This window comes from Ursus maritimus, unplaced genomic scaffold (genome assembly GCF_017311325.1).
Source record: "Ursus maritimus isolate PB19 unplaced genomic scaffold, ASM1731132v1 scaffold_11, whole genome shotgun sequence".
Lineage (NCBI taxonomy): Eukaryota > Metazoa > Chordata > Mammalia > Carnivora > Ursidae > Ursus > Ursus maritimus.
In genome coordinates, this window is record NW_024423453.1 from 13901794 (window position 1) to 13920356 (window position 18563).

General features: G+C 38.5%; 1 protein-coding gene across 2 annotated transcripts; it reads right to left on the reverse strand.

Moving 5' to 3' along the window:
- Nucleotides 1–8885: 8885 nt before the first annotated feature.
- On the reverse strand, nt 8886–18263 carry MAD2L1 (mitotic arrest deficient 2 like 1). 2 transcript variants are annotated; one of them, XM_008689476.2, is made up of 6 exons: nt 18061–18263; nt 17001–17147; nt 14064–14184; nt 12759–12862; nt 11914–12044; nt 8886–9485 (listed from the first exon to the last, which is right to left on the reverse strand). In XM_008689476.2, exons 1-6 carry the CDS (start codon nt 18131–18133, stop codon nt 9474–9476), a joined length of 588 nt encoding a protein of 195 aa, XP_008687698.1. In that variant the 5' UTR covers nt 18134–18263; the 3' UTR covers nt 8886–9473. The 2 variants fall into 2 exon arrangements, with proteins under 2 accessions (XP_008687698.1, XP_008687697.1); XM_008689475.2 differs by lacking the exon at nt 8886–9485 and having other exon boundaries at nt 11200–12044.
- Between the last annotated feature and the right edge of the window lie 300 nt (nt 18264–18563).

Below are 18563 nucleotides of genomic sequence, written 5' to 3' on the forward strand. Positions count from 1 at the left end.
CTGGCAAATAAATAAATTAAAAAAAAAAAGATGTAGTGTTCTGATACTATCTTCCCCTTTGTAGTAAAGCAAAGGAGAGAAAAGTTTTTCTTAGAAAGATAAAGGGAGCTTTCCTTAGTCAGTTATAGTTACCTTTACAGTAATAGCTAAAGCTTAATTTCTTCCAAAATACCATTGTTATTTATTTTAATTTGATGAATGAGCTCTAAATAGAATAATAGTGATAGAGTCTGTTTTCATCTATTTCGTTGAACACTTAACTTTCCACCCTAAATATCAAACAGAAGAGAGTATAAAGTGATCCTATGCCCATAATACCAAACCCTTTTAAGCGCGTTGCAAAGACAAGACTATTTTAATTCAATTTTTTTCTTTAAAATTTTCTGTCTTTATTTCAATTCCGTTATAATTAACATACAGTGTTGTATTAGTTTCAGGTGTACAATATAGTAATTTGACAATTCTATAAATTACTCAGTGCTCATCATGATAAGTGTACTCTTAATCCAATTCACCTCTTTCACCCATCCCCCCACCCACCTCCCTTCTGATAACCACCAGTTTTCTATAGCTAAGAGTCTGTTTTTTGGTTTGTCTCTTTTTTTCTTTATCATTTGTTTTGTTTCTTAAATTCCACATATAAGTGAAATCATATGGTGTTTGTCTTTCTCTTACTTCACTTAGCATTATACCCTCTAGATCTATCCATGTTGTTGCAAATGGCAAGACTTCATTCTTTTTTACGGCGGAATAATATTTCATTGTGTATATATATCACATTTTTATCCATTCATCTATCAGTGGACCCTTGGGCTGTCTCCATAATTTGGCTACTGTAAATAATGCTGCAATAAACATAGGGGTGCATGTATCTTTTTGAATTAGTGCTTTTTTTTTTTTTAAGAATTTATTATTTGAGAAAGAGAGAGAGTGAGCACATGGGTGGGGCAGGGACAGAGGAAGAGGGAGAGGGAATCTCAAGCAGACTCTGTGCTGAGCACAGAGTCCAATATGGGGCTTGACCCCATGACCCCGAGATTATGACCTGAGCTGAAACCATGAGCTAGATGCTTAACTGACTGATCCACCCAGACACCCCACGAATTAGCATTTTTCTATTTTGGGGGTAAATACTCAGTAGTGGATCATAAGCAATTCTATTTTTAATTTTTTGAGGAACTTCCCTATTGTTTTCCACAGTGGCTGCACCAGTTTGCATTCCCACCAACAGTGCACAAGAGTTCCTTTTTCTCCACATTCTTGCCAACACCTGTTGTTTCTTGTATTGTTCATTTTAGCCATTTGGACAGGTATGAGGTGATAGCTCATTGTGGTTTTCATTTGTATTTCCCTGATGATGAGCGATGTTGAACATCTTTTCATGTGTCTGTTGGCCATCTGGATGTCTTCTTTGAAGAAATGTCTGTTCATGTCTTCTGCCCATTTTTAAATTTGTATTTGTTTTTTTGGTGTCGAGTTGTATAAGTTCTTTATATATTTTGGATATTAACCTTTTATGTCATTTGCAAATATCTTCTCCCATTCAGTAACTTGTCCGCTAGTTTTATTGGTGGTTTTCTTTGCTGTGCAGAAGCTTTTTATTTTGATGTAGTCCCAATAATTTATTTTTGCTTTTGTTTCCCTTGCCTCAGGGGACATATCTAGAAAGATGTTACAGCCAGTGTCCGAGAAATTACTGCCTGCGCTCTCTTCTAGGACTTTTTTGGTTTCAGGTCTCACATTTAGGTCTTTAGTCCATTTGAATTTCATTTTTTTGTATAGTGTAAGAGAGTGGTCCAGTTTCATTTTTTTTGGCTACAGCAGTCCAGTTTTCCCAACACCAATTTTTGAAGAAACTATCTTTTCGCCATTGTATATTCTTGCCTCCTTTGTTGTACATTAAATGACCATAAAATTGTGGGTTTATTTCTGAATTCTCTATTCTGTTCCATTGATCTCTTGTCTACTTTTCTGTTGGTATCATATTGTTTTGATTACTGCAGCTTTGTAGTAGATCTTGAAATCTGGGATTGTGACACCTCCAGTTTTGTTCTTTTTCAAGATTGCTTTGGCTATTTGGGGTCTTTTGTGGTACCATACATAGTTTAGAATTACTTGTTCTAGTTCTGTAAAAAACGCTATTGGTATTTTGATAGGGATTGCATTAAATCTGTAGATTATTTTGGGTGTGGGACATTTTAAAATGTTTGTTCTTCCATCAATAAGCATGGAATATTTTCCCATTCGTATTGTCTTCAATTTTTTTCATCAGTGATTTATAGTTTTCAGAGTATAGGTCTTTCACTTCCTTGTTTAAGTTTGTTCCTAGGTGTTTCATAATTTTTGGTGTAATTGTGAATGGGACTGTTTCTTAATTTCTCTTTCTGCTTCTTCATTATTAGTGTATAGAAATGCAGCGGATTTCTGTATATTGAATTTGTATCCTGTGACTTTCCTGAACACATTTATCAGTTCCAGTCTGTTTTTGGTGGAGTCTTGAGAGTTTTCTGTGTATAGAATCATGTCACCTGCGAATAGTGGAAGTTTTACTTCTTCCTTACCCATTTGGATGCCATTTATCTCTTTTTCTTGTCTGATTGCTGGGGCTAGGACTTCCAGTACTATGATGAACTAAAGTAGTGAGAGTGGACATCCCTATCTTATTCTTGATCTTGGGGAAAAGCTCTTAGTTTTTCACCATTGTGTATGATTTTAGCTGTACTTTCATATATGGTCTTTATTATTTTGAGGTATGTTCCCTCAGGAATGGTACCTAACAGAGTAATCCTTCAAACAATTTAGTTATGCTTATAGGAGACAATGAGACTTTTTATTTAAAAATAGCAACAATATCATGGATATTGCCCCATGACCAAAGACAGGGAGAGAGAGCAGGGAGTAATGCAGATTGAGTAACTACAAATTGCCACGTTCTCTGACAGGCAGTTTATGGATATCATCTCATTTCCTTGCAGCAAATTTGTGAGGTAAGAATCATTATTTCCATTTCATAGATGGAGAAACTGAAGCTCAGTGAAGTAAAGTAACTGAGAACCACATACCTAATAATTTGTAGAGTCAAGTTTGCCTAATTTCAAAGTCATATAGTTTTTCCTCGCCTGAACAATGTTTCCCTTCTGGAGGAGTAAAGAAAATATATTTTAAGCCACATCCCATTTAGGTTGGCTCCCAAATTATTTAATAGACACATATATGAGTGTTGTCATCATCTGTCAGGGTTTGCATATGGTGCCCATATCCCACTCAGTCTCTCCTCCCTGAAATGGCTGGTTGTGGAACCCTTAGTCACTGCAGGTACCATGTCCTAACTCTCAGACAGGAAGTTTGCATCAGCTCCCAAGGTGGACAGGAGACTCCTGTTACTTTATGGAGCCAGAGCTTAGGCTTTAGACAGGCTGGGAGTAGGAGTCAGGACTGCGAAAGTCTAATGATTCCCCTCCTGATGTCTAGTGGTTCACATCTCTATGATAGATGCCAGGCTGTGAATTGTGGATAAACCTTTCCACTGCATCTTCAGCTTGATCCCCATCCTGGATCAGTATCCCTATGAGTAATTTCTCTCCTGATTCTGGCACTCTGGACTTTCTACTACCACTAATTGATTTTTATCTCCGTAAAGAGAGGGAAAAAAGGGACGCCCAAACCTTGACAGCTAGTGCTCACTCCACTACCCTTTGCTGCCCTCTACTGACCACATCTGGAAATTACATTTAACCTTTCAGGCCCTTGGCCCAAAGCAGATAGATACTACAGTGAGTGAAACCAGGCACACAAAATTCGAGGTGCACAAAAAAACTAAGTAAATAAGATATGATATTTTAATGTAATATTTTAAAAGTCAATTTTCAAAAAATACATGGTGAACAAAATACCTAAACGTACCCTAAAATAATACTACTGGCTTATATGTACATAGTGCCATAGAACTTTTCATTCAAGAAAGAGGTTTAATACCACAGTGGAAAATCACGCTACCAATACTGGTCAACCTTTTTCATCACTCACATATATGGGGGAAAAAACTCAGAAAATTTAGAATAAGCCAAAAACAAAAATATGAGAAGGTCCAAGTGGGACAGATACTATAACAATTGAATCCTGAAGAAAACAACAGAAAAAAAAAAATCGAATAAGAAAACAAACCCAACTAACATCTTCAGAGTTGAGAAGCCAAAGAATGGGTGGCTATGAAATAAGAACAAAGAAAAAGATTTCTTGGAAATTAAACGTATCATCGACCAAATTAAATTTAATAGAAGTATTGTGATAACCACCAGCAGAACAGAAAATATTTAAAAACAGGGAGCTGGAAATGAGGAGTTGGAGAACAAATTCAGGCAGAAAATTTACTTTTCATTTGGTACAGTGCTCTGTACTGCTTGATTTTTAAAATGTGTGGATGTTTTAATTTATGCTATAAAAGTTAAAAGAAAAAGCCCCTCGACTTTTTGCAGCTGCAGCTCTTGGCATCGCTTCCTTCCCAGCTGTAGTCTCTCTCCTTACACCAGTGGTCGGATCCTACTGAGACAGGAAGGAGTAAAAGAGAACAGAAAAGTTTCTGCCCTGAATTTAAGTTTCTTGGAATCTTTTTTATTTGTTTGTGCCTGTGTTCTATCTTTTCAATGGCGCAACCCTTTGGAATACTAACTTCTGACTACTTTAATCTGTGATATCTAGAATCTTCTTAAAGTCTTGCTAAACTTTGTTATCCTTCTGTTACTTCCTTACAAAGAATAATCCTGACTCATTGGCCCTTACTGTGATCATGGTATTTTATTTTCTTAAAATCTTGGTTCCGGTCACTACTTCCTAGCCAGGTCCAACTCAACCTGCCTAGGTAGGAAAGAAAGGTCTATGGAAGAGTGATGACAATTACTATTATCAGAATAAATGAAACATGGTATATTAGTAAGTTAAACATAGTGCTAAGGGAGTAGGGTGATGTTCATTACCCCATTCCTCATGCATTACAGAGGACAGTGCACTTCACTCCACTGTTCTGGAGAGAATATACTTGGAGGAATTTGGGAGTAGATGTTTTCTCTAGACCATAATCTTGCACCAAAGTGCCAAAAGCATGAGACAGGAGACACAGGGAAATGAAGAAACCAGAATAGCTAAATTTTTGAAGAAGGCACCAATGTCTCAAATGTTACTGTCTGAGAGAAAGTAGGCAATATATATGGGAGATTCCCACACACATCACCAAAACAAAACAATAAGAACAACAAAAACAAAGAAATACACACACATATTAAACGTGGAAGCACAACCGTTGATGGGCACTTTCTGCTCAGTGGATCGACCGGACTCACAGGCCGTGGGCCTAATGCTGGTGCCGCCGGCTGGCTTGCCATGGGACTGAAACCCGGGCTCCCAGGCCCTCGCTGTCTCCACTGCAGGCAGCACTGAGTGATGCGCCGCGCTCTCCGGCCGAGAAGAGCAGTGTCAAACGACATGACCTATTCATTTAACTGGGGGACCATAGTTCTGTTTGTGACAGCTTCTATAGTGAAGATGCAGTTTCTTTTGCGACTGCTGAGCCCCTGGAGACCAGAACGAATTAGAGGTTTGAACCAACTTTGAAGAGGCTGAAGAAGCTGAACGCATCGCTGTGAAATCCCGGGACTCGGCTGCAGCTATAGGAACCCAGGCTCTGAGTAAAAAGCTCGGGCTGACACTGACCCGATTGTATGCAGTTGAGAATGAAGGCATTTGGACTTTAATTTCTATGGGCTTTTATTTGCAAGGGGATTTAGTTTGGGGAGAAGTTGAGTAATAAAAAAAAAAAAGAGTTTCATACTGTTCAAATTTGGGACATTTTAATGTTGATCCAGTCTCTGTGTTCATTTCATAAAGTCCGTGAGTCACTTTGGACAACGTGAGTGGACATAATTCGAGATAAGAAATAGAACAGAGAGTGAACTTTCAGCGTAGGGTGCTGCATGGAATATTCTACCTGGCTCATGGTGCTTGCGTCTTTTGTGGGCAAAAAGCGAAATGCCCTTCAGCAGTTCCAGAAGGACTCTAGGGCGAAGCGGAGTTTAAGAGTGTGTGAGCACAGCAGCACCGCGGGTACGCTCGGCTCTGCTGCGAGGGACGGCTGCCCGGGCTCCCTTCTGACGTCTGACCACGATGGGTTATGACATGTTTCCCAGTCTTCCATCGTGTGTGTGCGGCCTTCATGACTTGTCTGCATTCATATGTCATTCATACAAATACTCATATAGTTTTCCTTAAATATTCAGTGTGGACTTTACAATCTTCGCTCATGGTGAAGTGTTAAAACGTGTTCTACATTTTTCTGAGTACAGATTAAAATACATACGTAATTACTAAAATTAAAAAAAAAGCCTGTGAGCATGCTACCTAAAGCAACTCACATGATGCCAGGGGAACGAACACACGGTGTAATATACTAAAAAGTTGAGAAAGCCGGCAAATGTTGGGAGGGATGCATGTTACTCCACTCTTTGGGTTTCCACTCTGATCCCGATGACAGAAGGTGGTGCTGGAGATTTTGGGCCCCTCTCTCCACTTTCTCTCTCACGCCATCCCAAGCAACATAGAAAAGGTCTTTCTAAGACTTACAGGAGCTGAGTAAAGCGCTTTCTTATTGTGTCCTTGGCATTCAGCACGCAGGGCTTCTTATTCCCATGTTAGAGTGGGCTTGAGTGAGGATGCCTGCAGTTGCCTGGCCATTCCCCGGCTCATTTCTGGAGGTGTAGTAGCAAACCCTGTTTCTGCTGGAGGTCTAAGCCTCATTCTACCCAGCTTTGCTAGGAAACCCCATAATTTGGATGGTAACATACATCTCAATCGCCTTGTCTCCTCTATTTCTCAAACTGGTTCAAATTCCAACACAGCATGTAGTTAAAAAACAGGTGAAAGAATGAGAGAAGAAAATGTTGATGGAAGAAAATGCATGTGGCTATCATCCAGCAAAATACTGTGTATATATAAACATTTAATGATCTCTTGTTATGAAAAAGTGTTTTTTTAAAAATTAATGCAACTTGATACTCAAATATTGTTGAGTTCTCCTTCCCCAACTTGGGGTTAGAGTCATGTAGCACTCTAGTCTTTCTGGCTGAGTCTGTGCACGCTGGAGCAGGGGCACCCTCCTTTGTTCTCTGGTCTCTGAGAAGCAATGAGACATACTAGAAAGAATACTGGGGGGCGCCTGGGTGGCACAGCGGTTAAGCGTCTGCCTTCGGCTCAGGGCGTGATCCCGGCGTTATGGGATTGAGCCCCGCATCAGGCTTCTCCGCTAGGAGCCTGCTTCTTCCTCTCCCACTCCCCTTGCCTGTGTTCCCTCTCTCGCTGGCTGTCTCTCTCTCTGTCAAATAAATAAATAAAATCTTTAAAAAAAAAAAAAAAAAAGAATACTGGCCTTGGGGTCGGGCCTGGGGACAGATTCTGGATGTTTGAAGTTGGGCAAATTACCCAGCCTCCCTGAATCTCAGGTTTTACATGCGTAAAATGGGAACAATAACCCTCTTAGGGTTGTTGTGAGGATTAAAGGAAATGCATGTGAGTCAGTGAGGCTGCCATTCAGAAAGAAATTCAGATCCTTGTCTAGGTATCCACTGGGCATGTCCATATCTAGATAGTTTTTAAAGAGGTTTGAGATCTTTCCCTTGCATGGAAGTGGAGCATGAGTGGTTGTGCTTATATTCAGAGGCCTTTTTTAGCACAGATAAAATGCCAAAACAATAGATTTTGATCTGATGTGTTCCTTTGTGCAAACAAGCTTGCACAGCAAAATGGTGCAGATGAACGCAGATGAAAATGGACTTTATACAAATAAATGAAATTATATTATGTTTCTCTAGTATAAAAATAGATCAAATGGTAAGAGCACAAAAATAGGTGAAATGGTAACATAAACTGACTTGTGTAGTCAGAGGGTCAACTCTTGACATTTTTCTCTCTAGGCCTTTTCTAATAGTTTTGTTGCTAAGGCTACAGTGTTTTTGCCAGATTGGAACAGAATTGTCAGCTCTAATGAAGATTAAGTAGTTTTCCCAGCTCGATTTTTTTTTAATAAGCACCAGTTAATACTGCTGGCTTTTAAAGCCATGTTCATGAAGAATGGAAAGATCTTTAAAGATCTGTTCTGAGAAAATGTAGCTAATAAAATCTGAAATTTAGCAGCATTTCTATTCCATACTTACTCCAACACAAATTTTTATCATGGTTACACTGAACAAAATAATTTAAAATCTAATTTTACACATTTAATAAAAAAAGAATAAGAAACTATTATTTACAACTTTAGGCAAAAGTTAATTCCCTGAAGAGTAACTGAGGTTACTTAATGAACAATTCTTTTGACTGGTGGGGAAAGTGTTTCACAACTGCTCCCAAATGCACACTTGATTTATTCTTTGAACAACACAGGTAAGTTATAGAATTAAATCCTCTGTCTTTGGTTCATACCATTCATTGGTTAAAGTCATCTGAGTAAAGTGTAAATACAAATGCAAAGAAACATGGGAGTTTTGTAAAGCCCAGTAAATGAAAACCAATTTGTTCTGGATACTCAGTTGCTAAAAGGATATAAAAGGTAAGAGCCCTCAGGAAAAGGGGGAAGAAACACTCCCTTTGATGTGCTTGCTGAGGACCCAGATGAGCTTCCTTGGTCATGGACAGAAGACGACCACCTAAACTCTAAAAAATGTAGTGCGGTGTGCATGCCCGTTGATCCCACAATTCTACTTGTGCACTAAAGCATGAGAATTAAATAAAATAATTCATGTGAAGTGCCTAGCCGGTAGCAGCTGCTGTGTTTTCTTCCTCTAATGTCTTTTTATTTTTGTAGCCAGAAACCCCAGTGTTAATTTCCAATAAGAAAAGCTGAATATTCTAGTCTTTAAAGTCAAAAGTTCACCTTTATTTGAATATTGCAGCATTAGTGACATCTGGTGGAAAATACGAGTTACAATGTAGCATTATTATAGCTATTCTGATCTTTCCTGTATAATACCATTTTCATCACATTTTCACATACCCCTTTCCCCAGCTCTGTGGGAGGAGTATACTTCCCTGCCCCACTGAGGTTTGGCTGAGCCACAAGACTTGCCTGCATCAGTGGAACGTGGGCAAAAATGTCAGTGTGGAAGTTCTGAAGCTAAGCTTTAGGAGTCCTGGCTAGCCATTGTCCCTTCAATGGTAGAATGAGACATGTAACCTAAATTTGCATAAGACAAGCACCCCAGATAACCCAAACTTACAGGAAAAGAAATGCTTATGGTTATTCTATGGTTGTTTGCTATGAAGCAAAAGCCAACTAACACATAAGATCGTTATACCTCTAAGATTCCCATGAAGGCTTGACTTCTCTGTCCAATAGATGACACTGGGAGAAGAATCCTGAAGACCAGGTGTGGTTCAGTCCCTTCCGGGGCTCTATTTCAGACCTTGACAGGCCCAATTGGAACACGTTGTTTTCATTCCTCTACCTATGGTAAGCAAAACCGAGTCAGAGTCCAGGCGAGGCCTATCAGACTCTCTTGGAATCTTGGCTTCTCTATTTAATACGGAAGTCATGCATGGGTTTTTTTTTTCCTTCCAAATTTTTATTTAAATTCTAGTTAATTAACATACACTGTAATCTTGGTTTCAGGAGAATTTAGTGATTCATCACTTACATATAATACCCAGTGCTCATCAGTCATTCACAATTCTTTAAACCTGCTGGTTTAAATATCTCCTGCCTAAGGTGAGCTTCAAGGTATAGGAAAAAGGGCAGGACAAGTGTAGTTGGAGCCATAGGCCAAAGCTTTCCAGTTGAGCTTTACCAAGAAAGGTCATAGCTTGGCTCCTACTCAACTCTGATATATGTATTTCTTAATTGATATATAATCTATAAGGGGGAGGGGGAAGTCAGTTGAAGTCAGTAATGTTAGAAATCACAAATTAAAAGTGATAATATTAGGATCATTTAATTTGGGGAATAAAAACACAAATGACAGAAATTTAAGTATTATCAATGATATATTAAGAAAGCTGCTACCGGTGAGTTTTTTGGGGGGAAGACACATTATTTCTGGCCATTTAGCACAGGCATTCAGTGTTTCCTAAAGCAGTTACTGCTTTCTAAAAAGAATTTCAACTTTTGTCCCAAAAGTAGCTCCAAAATTTTCAACTCTCCATATTTTTACTGGACTTCCATTTCCGCTTTCCTTCTCAATCAAAAAATGTTTCACGTTAAGAGGCTATGAATAGCCCAGAATTCAAATGTTTTAATCTTACTAGTGTCCACTTTGTACTATATCTCATGTTGGAAAACCAGACTCTTGACCATAACTAATTCATCATCATTTCCATTTCTGCATAACTACTTTTCTTATTCAGGAAAAAGACATGAGGTGGACCTCAATTAGATAGCTTCAATTCTCAAGGAAATGGGCTTTCACAACATTCACTACACCTATCATCAAATACTGGCACCTACTTGTCTGCAAGTGAGAAGAATTGCCCTTTATTCTTAACAAGCAGGCAACAGGATCAAAGAGATCATTCAGGTGAAATAACAAACACATATGAGATAAACCTGTGTAGTTACTTGCTGGAAGCTTGCCATGTATTTTCCTCTCCTTCCTATCTCAAGCTTCAGAAAGGCAAGGACTTTGTTTCATTCATCCCAACACTTGGCACATTAACAGGTGCTCACTTTGTAATTTTTGAATGAACGGATACAGGTTTTGTATTTTTACTTTACAGTGAAGATTAATGAGTTAATACATATCAAAAGCTTAGAACAGTATCTGATACTAAACACTTAATTATAAAAATGAGAAAAGATTTAGAACAGAGATTAGGAGAGAATTTTTAGAAGTTCGCCTTCAACTGACCTTGGAAAAATAAGGAAAGCTAGGCTGGCAATAAGGGTGTGAGTATAGAAAAGTTCTACAGTCCAATATATGCTAAAATGAATTAACTCCAACTGACATGTATTATTTTATACAAAGAATGATCCTTATTTTAAGTCCACAGTTATAAGATTAAAGGGATGTATAATCAAAGCTTGTCTATTAAATTGAAAGTACCTCTTGACTTATTCAGGTTTGTATTCTTAGGCCCTGGTAGGCACAAGATATTATTCGCTATACTGAATCCATCCTACTATTTAACTGTGTTAATACCATACCAATATAAAAATGTTAAGACAAATTTAAAACATACATATTTAACTTTATTACATCACCATTTAAAGCTTGATTTTATAAAACATAAAAAAAATTTTTAAGAGTTCTGTGTCACAGGAATTTCAACAGTGGCAATATACATAGCTTTGTCAAGTTATATAAATTAAAATCAAATAATTGGAAATGTTTTCAATATGGAAAATATACAAATGAAATAAATGGCAAAAGGACCTAATAGGAGCAATTTTTCATTACTTACAGATTATCATTAATTTCAGGATCTAAACAAAGATTCTGAATATCCAGACTTCTTATGCTGTATTTTATATTTAAATATCTCCCTACCTATATTCCGAGTCAATGTACGTGCCCAAAAGGTCTGATTTAAGAAGGCATTTAGCTTCATAGCAAAAGTTTTCCATCTACAGTTACCACCTTCAAAGGAACTGACATAACAATGCTGATGTAATCTGCTAGTTCCCTTTTGAACAATGTGCAATAATTTATGTGAACCCTGTATCAAGTCATACAGGTACCAAAAAATGGAACAATTATGCACAGTTCAATAGAAGTATAATGTTGAGTTTTCCCCATCTAAAAATTAACCAATGAAACAAAATGTATCAACTATAGTTGACTTGGTTTCAGGAAAACCACATCTGAGAATTACAAGTACATCACTGTCCTTATCTCATCCTCAGTCATTGACAGGAATTTTGTAGGCCACCATGCTATTTACTTTGTGGATCGTAGTAGTAAACGAACGAAGACGGACTTCCTCAGAATTGGTAATAAACTGCGGTCCCGACTCTTCCCATTTTTCAGGTACAACCAAATCTTTGTCTGTATAAATCAGTAGATCAAATGAACCTAAATTGGAGATAAAATCATTAAAGTACAATTATTTTTTTCAAAAGTACAACTACCCTTTCCTGCCTCTTCCACATTTGAACCACCTATAGTGTCAGAAAAGCTAGTTTAGCTTGATCTCTAATCAATTTTATTAGCTAACTGCTTTTCCTCAATGGAAATTTTAGTACAGAAATACTGTACTCCTTTCACTTTATTTTATAAAAAACTCGACTTTTTTCTTTAAAGAGAAAAACCAATAAAAATATTTGCAGAAAGTATATAATTAATCATGAGACCGCATGAATCTAAGCCATAGAAAAGATAACATCTTGGTTCTGTGACCGCTGTATCCTACTGCCCAGAATAGCTCCTGGCATATAGTAGTAGTTAGGCTATATCTGATGAATGAAGGGGTAATCTAAAAAAAGGAAGACACAATTATAGCTATGAGTCTTAATTATATACATAGAAATGTGTCGAAAATAAAAATAACGAAAGAAATTACATCAAAATATTCAAGAGTGACTACTATTGAATATCTTCTCCTTTCCTTTTCAGCATTTCTAAAATAAAACTCAAACAGCATTACTTTAGCTTTATAACATTTTTCTTAGTCACGTAACATGACATTGATAAATAAGAAAAAACTTAATGAAAGCATTAATTCTCAAAGTAGTAGCCTAGTCTTTTCTACAACAAATTTAAGCCAATGTGAAGTTGTATAATACTCACAAGAAACTTCCAACAGTGGCAGAAATGTCACCGTAGCTGTGATCTGTCTGATCACTGAACGGATTTCATCTTGGATAGCTTTCTGAGACTTTTCTCTGGGTGTACTATCAAAGAAACCAAATTAATTAATTCATTTTAAGTTTTAGCAAGTTAAAACATTCGTGAGATTATTTATCTGATTAAATGCTTCCTAAATCAAACAAGTAATGCATTCAAAAGGAGTTTTTTTAAATGAATATAAATATATATCCTTAAGAAACCTAGTAGGCACAGTATGTATCTCTATTACTTCATTTATCCTTCCAATCATTTTTTAGGGTTGATCTTTGTATCAGGTCATTAAATAACAGATGACTAGAAAACCTGCCAAGTGCTTCAAGTCAGGAAAGCTTCAGCATGTCTTAAAATAAAGATAACAAGCAGTACCTCAAATATTTAATCAGTATGATCATTTTGGCATTTTTAGTAATGCCTATGTCTAATTTCCTATTGCCTCAAATAAGATGTTAATCGTGTATGGAGTTATTTTTATAACTAACATATTCTAAGATAGACCAAAGGCTTCAGGAGCAAACTCCATTTCATTATGAGACACAGTTCTGAGTTTACAGGTAAGCATGCCTAGAACAATTCTAGGAATTAGCATACAACGACAGGTATCTCCCATCCAGAGGATCTAAAAACTTCAGTTTAAAAAGTGTCTAAGGAAGTTTGTAGCATTAAATGCAATACAGTAGAGCTGCACAGTAAGCTGGAAGAAAGCCTAGGATAATACTTCATGGTTAAAAGTACCTTTCAACAATTCATGAAATGGCCCACCTAGGACAGACACCATGTGTAGCTTTACATACAGTGCCATAAATACTAAAGTTTGAAATTTATGGATTTAGCCTAAGGGCAATTATGTTAAAAGTCCATGATAAGCAAAATTCTTTTGTGAGCAGTTTGTGAGCCAAATCTTTCTCCACAGGAGATTAAAGATCAAACCTAACATACTTAGAAACTACCTTATATGAAACTAGTTCAATATAATTAGAATTCATTTAGTAAAAGAAAACAGTTTTGCGGGCGCCTGGGTGGCTCAGTCAGTTAAGCATCTGCTTTTGGCTCAGGTCATGATCCTAGGGTCCTGGGATCGAGTCCCACATAGGGCTCCCTGATCAGCAGGGAGTCCACAGATTTCTCCCTCTGCCCCTCACCCCACTCCTGTGTTCTCTCTCTCAGATAAGTAAATAAAATCTTAAAAAAAAAAAGTTTTGGAAAAAAAAAATCTATGAGAGTGGAAGCAATTTACTTCATACTTACCTGTCATCTTTTGCAGTCTTGTCACACTCAATATCAAATTGCCACCTTTCAAGGACCTCACCACTTTCAATATTTGAGATGACTACCACCAGTTTCTGAACTGAACACTTGTATAACCAATCTGCAATACATAACAAGGCATCTTTTTTGGTCCACTGCATTACAAAACAACTCTCTTCCCAGGTCTCACTTTCTATCATCAGCAAATTCCTACCACTAGTATTTTGGAACTCCGCCAACCTGTACAGAAAACCTGCCCCTCAATAACCTAGCTCCCGTTTTTGAATTCTCAGTATCTGTACCAGATATCGTACTAAGTGCTGAAGACAGAGTAGTGAACATGCAGTACACCCTAATCCAAGGTAAGCTGCAGGAGATGGCTATTAATCTAATCATTACACCAATAACTGTAAAAGTATAATTGTGATAAATGCTATGAAGGTGTGGTATGTGATGCAATAAGAGCACAATAGAGGAAAATCTGACTCACGGAGTTCTCACTTGACTTCAGTTCTACAAATAAGTATCATTAAATATGCAAAAGGATACAGAAAAGGGTATAGGTCTTAAATGCTGAAAAGGGAAGAGCATCTGACCAGAGGGCTGAAAGAAGGGTCATACAACTGCAGTATAGAAAGGGGAGAATGAACAAGGTCAGTTTGTGCAGGATACACAGGGGTTAGACCATGCAAGGCCATGTGGGCCAAATTAAAGAAGCTGCACTTCAAGAACCAGGGAAGTCAATACTGTATTTGAAGTACAGTGCAATGTGATTAAACTTGATTTCAGAACTATCCTTCTGGCTGTGATGTGTAAAGTAGAGTGGAGGTAAAGAGGGGATCTAGAAACACTAATTAATTAGCAATTCAAGCAAGAGGTAAAGAAGGCTTATAGAAGGATAAGCTGGGTAGAGATGGATCAGTAGATAGATTCAAGTGATTTCATGGTTAAAACTGTTAAGATTTATTGATTACTTATGAGTAAGGAAAAAGACTCAGGGACAGCTCCCAACTTTCTGGTTTATATCACTAGTTGGATGGTTGAGTCATTCACTGAGAAAAAGAATGCAAATGGGAGATGATGCTTAAGTTTTAAGACTTTATTTTTAAGTAATCTCTACACCCAATGTGTGGCTGAACTTATAACCCCAAGATCAAGAGTCGCATGCTCCATTGACTGAGCCAGCCAGGAGCCCCTTAAGTTTAGGTTTCAAGTATGACTGGGATAGCCACATGAAGTTATCAAGGGAGCCACTAACTATATGAGCACATAATTAGGAGAACTGGGTTGGATGTACGTTTGTGAATCAACTACACAAAGGTTGTTAGTGAAGCTATGTATATGCCAGAGATCATCTAGAGAGAGATTATAGTGAGAAGAGGACCTCAGGATGAGCCCTGAATTAATCTTGAAAATTGGGATAGTATACTCAGGAATCCATGGGTTTTTTTAAGAGACAAAACAATTTTGTAATATTTCGGGCTTGTGGCCACCAAGGTCTCTGTCGCAGTGTTTAAAAAACAGCCCTTTAAAAATCTGAAAACATTCTTAGTTCACAGGCAGTACAAAAACAGGCCACTTGCTGGATACAGGCTGTCATATATATCAACTTTTTTTTGGCATATATCAACTGTTTCTCAATTTAGCTCTGAAAAGGAGAAGAATGGGTAATAACTTAAGGATCTGGGGTGGGTGGAAATTTTTTTCTTTTAAAACTGAAGACAGATAAAAGCAATGAAAATAACTCAAAACAAGGAAGTCAAAAATACTAGGGAAGAACTAGGGTAAAGTCCTTAAGAAGACTAGAGGGATGGGGATTCAAACAGATTGAACAGTTTGCCTCTAAGAAGAGCAATTCCTCCATTTTAACTAAAATAAAAGGGAGAAATTAAATAGTAAGGACTACATATATCTCAGGTGAAATATCCTCAGTGTAGTCTTAAAGAAGACAACCCCAAAACCAGTGGCTTAGGCGGGGCTTGCTTCTCCATCATATTAAGATGACACAGATTCTTAGTTGCTTACAGGTTTCAAGCTAAATAATCTGAGTACAGCTCTATGAATGACTATGGGTGATATAGCCCTGAAGATAATAAAAATACAATTAACGTAATTTAAAAAATAAAGCTACTTGGTACAAAAAATATATATGACTCATGAATTAAAAAGAAAAGAGATGACTACTGTAGTGTTTTTTGGAACTAGTTTTGGAAGATCAAATGGGGAGGTAGGGAAAACCATCCTACAACAGAAAAATTAGAAGTGAGAATCCTAAGTAGAGAAAAATATGGAAAAAAAAAAGGGATAGAGAACAAGTATTCATTCAATACAAGAACTTCTTGAGCTAAAGAAAAACAATGAGTATTCAGATAGAAAAGGCTTACTGACTTACAAGCAGGATTTTTAAAAAGACAAATGGAAATATGTAAAAAATTAGAAAATTCTATTGGGTGCTCTGTTACTTAGTAGTTCCTTTTTTTTTTTAAGTTTTTTTTTTAGTTCCCAGGTTGGATCCAATTTTATTTTCCTTTATCTTAAAGTAATGGCGGCTTTAAACTCTAGGCAGCTACAGAAAATGTATCATGTTAAAATATATAGTGGATTTTTCTCCATAATGAACACCACCATAAGTATGTAAAATTCCAACTTGTTCCATCTGGCTACATGAACTACAAAAATCATTTCTAAGGAAGTTGATGGAGATAGTTTTGTGAAGCCATATCAGATTCCTAACATCAAAATATTCAACTTATGGGAAGGGTGGACTTTGTTTCAACTTATATATTATTTGCTTCCTTCCAATTAAGAATCACTATATTTGAGATTGTAGTGTTTTACACCTTTTTGTATAGAGCTGAAAAATGACCACCAAGATGCCAGAAAATATGGGTCCTACAAGGCTTGCAAACCTCAGAATGGTTTTCAACAATTAAATACCTTTCAGTTGTTCCACCACATTATTTAGGTATTTTATGAGCTCAGGATCAGTTGTTACAAGCAAGGTGAGTCCATATTTCTGCACTCTAGTAAAGGTTTCAGATGGATATATGCCACGCTGATATAAAATGCTGTTGATGCCAAATGCTGAAAACAAAAGGAATGTTAAAGAAAAGTCATTATCACTTTGTAACGCTGGAAAATAAAACATATTTAGATGTGGCTGCGGTTTCATTAATGGTATAAAACTGTAAATGCCTAAACGTGTGTCTGCGGGTGTCTTTTTGAAAGCAGAGTAGGTAAAAAGTGGCATTAAACATCCCTGAAATCTTGCTTCTAAATAAGAGAGAACATGATACCTGCATTCCTGCACAATAAAAGAAAAACGCCAAACTGCATTAATCTACTGTCGAAGCAGTACTACAGCTCACTGTAATCCAAGTCCCAACTCAGATTATGTGGTTAGAGGGTGTCAAAATAGGCTTTTGCGTCTGAGTTAGCAACTGATTAACTGCTCCCTCCAAAGCTCTCAGCAAGCCTTTCCCTCTTTTTTCTCCTTTTCTCCTCACAAGTCCTGCCAGATTCTATCAGAAGGTACAACTGGCCTGGTCCGGAACAGCGTTTCCTAAATCTAGTCCATCACGGCTAATACCAGAATCAAAGCGTGGCCGAGGGGTTGTTAAAAATATACGTGGGCCCCACCCGGGTCGTACTCCGTCTTAAGTCGCGGAGGCCGGGGTTGAGGGAGGGTGGAAAATGCGCAGGACCTGTAGTTTAAAGCAACGCCGCAGGCGGAGGGGCTACATCGCGACGCAGGCCTCAGAAGCACCTAGGCCTCCTGCTCCACCACTAGCAATGCGTCCAGAGGCGCCGCCTGCATCCGCTTCTTCCTAGATTCTCCCGCCAGGCAGGAGGCTGAGGCAGAGAGCTTAATTCCAGGCCTCTTGGCCTGCCCCTCCCCCCCGCCACGCTTCCCCCGCCTCCGTGGCTGAGCCGCGGGCCTACCCGGCGGCCTGGCCTCAGTTCTCCCCGCCCTCCGGCCTGCGCGAGGAGGACTTACAGAAGAACTCCGCCACGATTTCGGCGCTCCCGCGCAGGGTGATGCCTTGCTCTCGGGAGAGCTGCAGCGCCATGACCAGTCCTACAGACGAAGGAGTGCGCTTCCACCCGGCAGAGATACAGCAGAGACTCCCAAAGCAGATCCCCGCCACCCGTTTCAAAAGTAACGACGCAGCACGCCGTAGGGCCCTCCGCGCAGGCGCGACGAGCCAGTAGGCCCCGCCCCAAGCGGCGCGGCCTGCAGGTCCTCTTGGCGCTTCCCGGAGCTGGCCTCTCGCGCAGGCGCAGTGGGTAGGCGTGGTCACGCATTCCGGGTTGTCAAGCTCCGGAGGGTCCCGGTTGGGCACCTGTAGTGAGGGAAGACGGCGAAAGCTGGTTTTAATGGCCGCTCCGAAAGTGTGCGGAGTAAGTGACCAAGGAGCACAATTCGTCAGTTTCAAAGCTGTTTTCGAAGTGCTATGAACTGTCCGTCAGCTGCATCTTAAGTGGCGCCAGTGATCCCTA

Excerpts from the sequence above, each read along its gene's own strand:
- MAD2L1 (XM_008689475.2), bottom strand. The coding sequence starts at position 18,133 with ATGGCGCTGCAGCTCTCCCGAGAGCAAGGCATCACCCTGCGCGGGAGC. Across the intron at positions 17,148-18,060 it reads AATCGTGGCGGAGTTCTTCT|CATTTGGCATCAACAGCATT; the intron begins GTAAGTCCTCCT and ends TTTTGTTTTCAG. Across the intron at positions 12,045-12,758 it reads GCCACTGTTGGAAGTTTCTT|GTTCATTTGATCTACTGATT; the intron begins GTGAGTATTATA and ends TCTCCAATTTAG.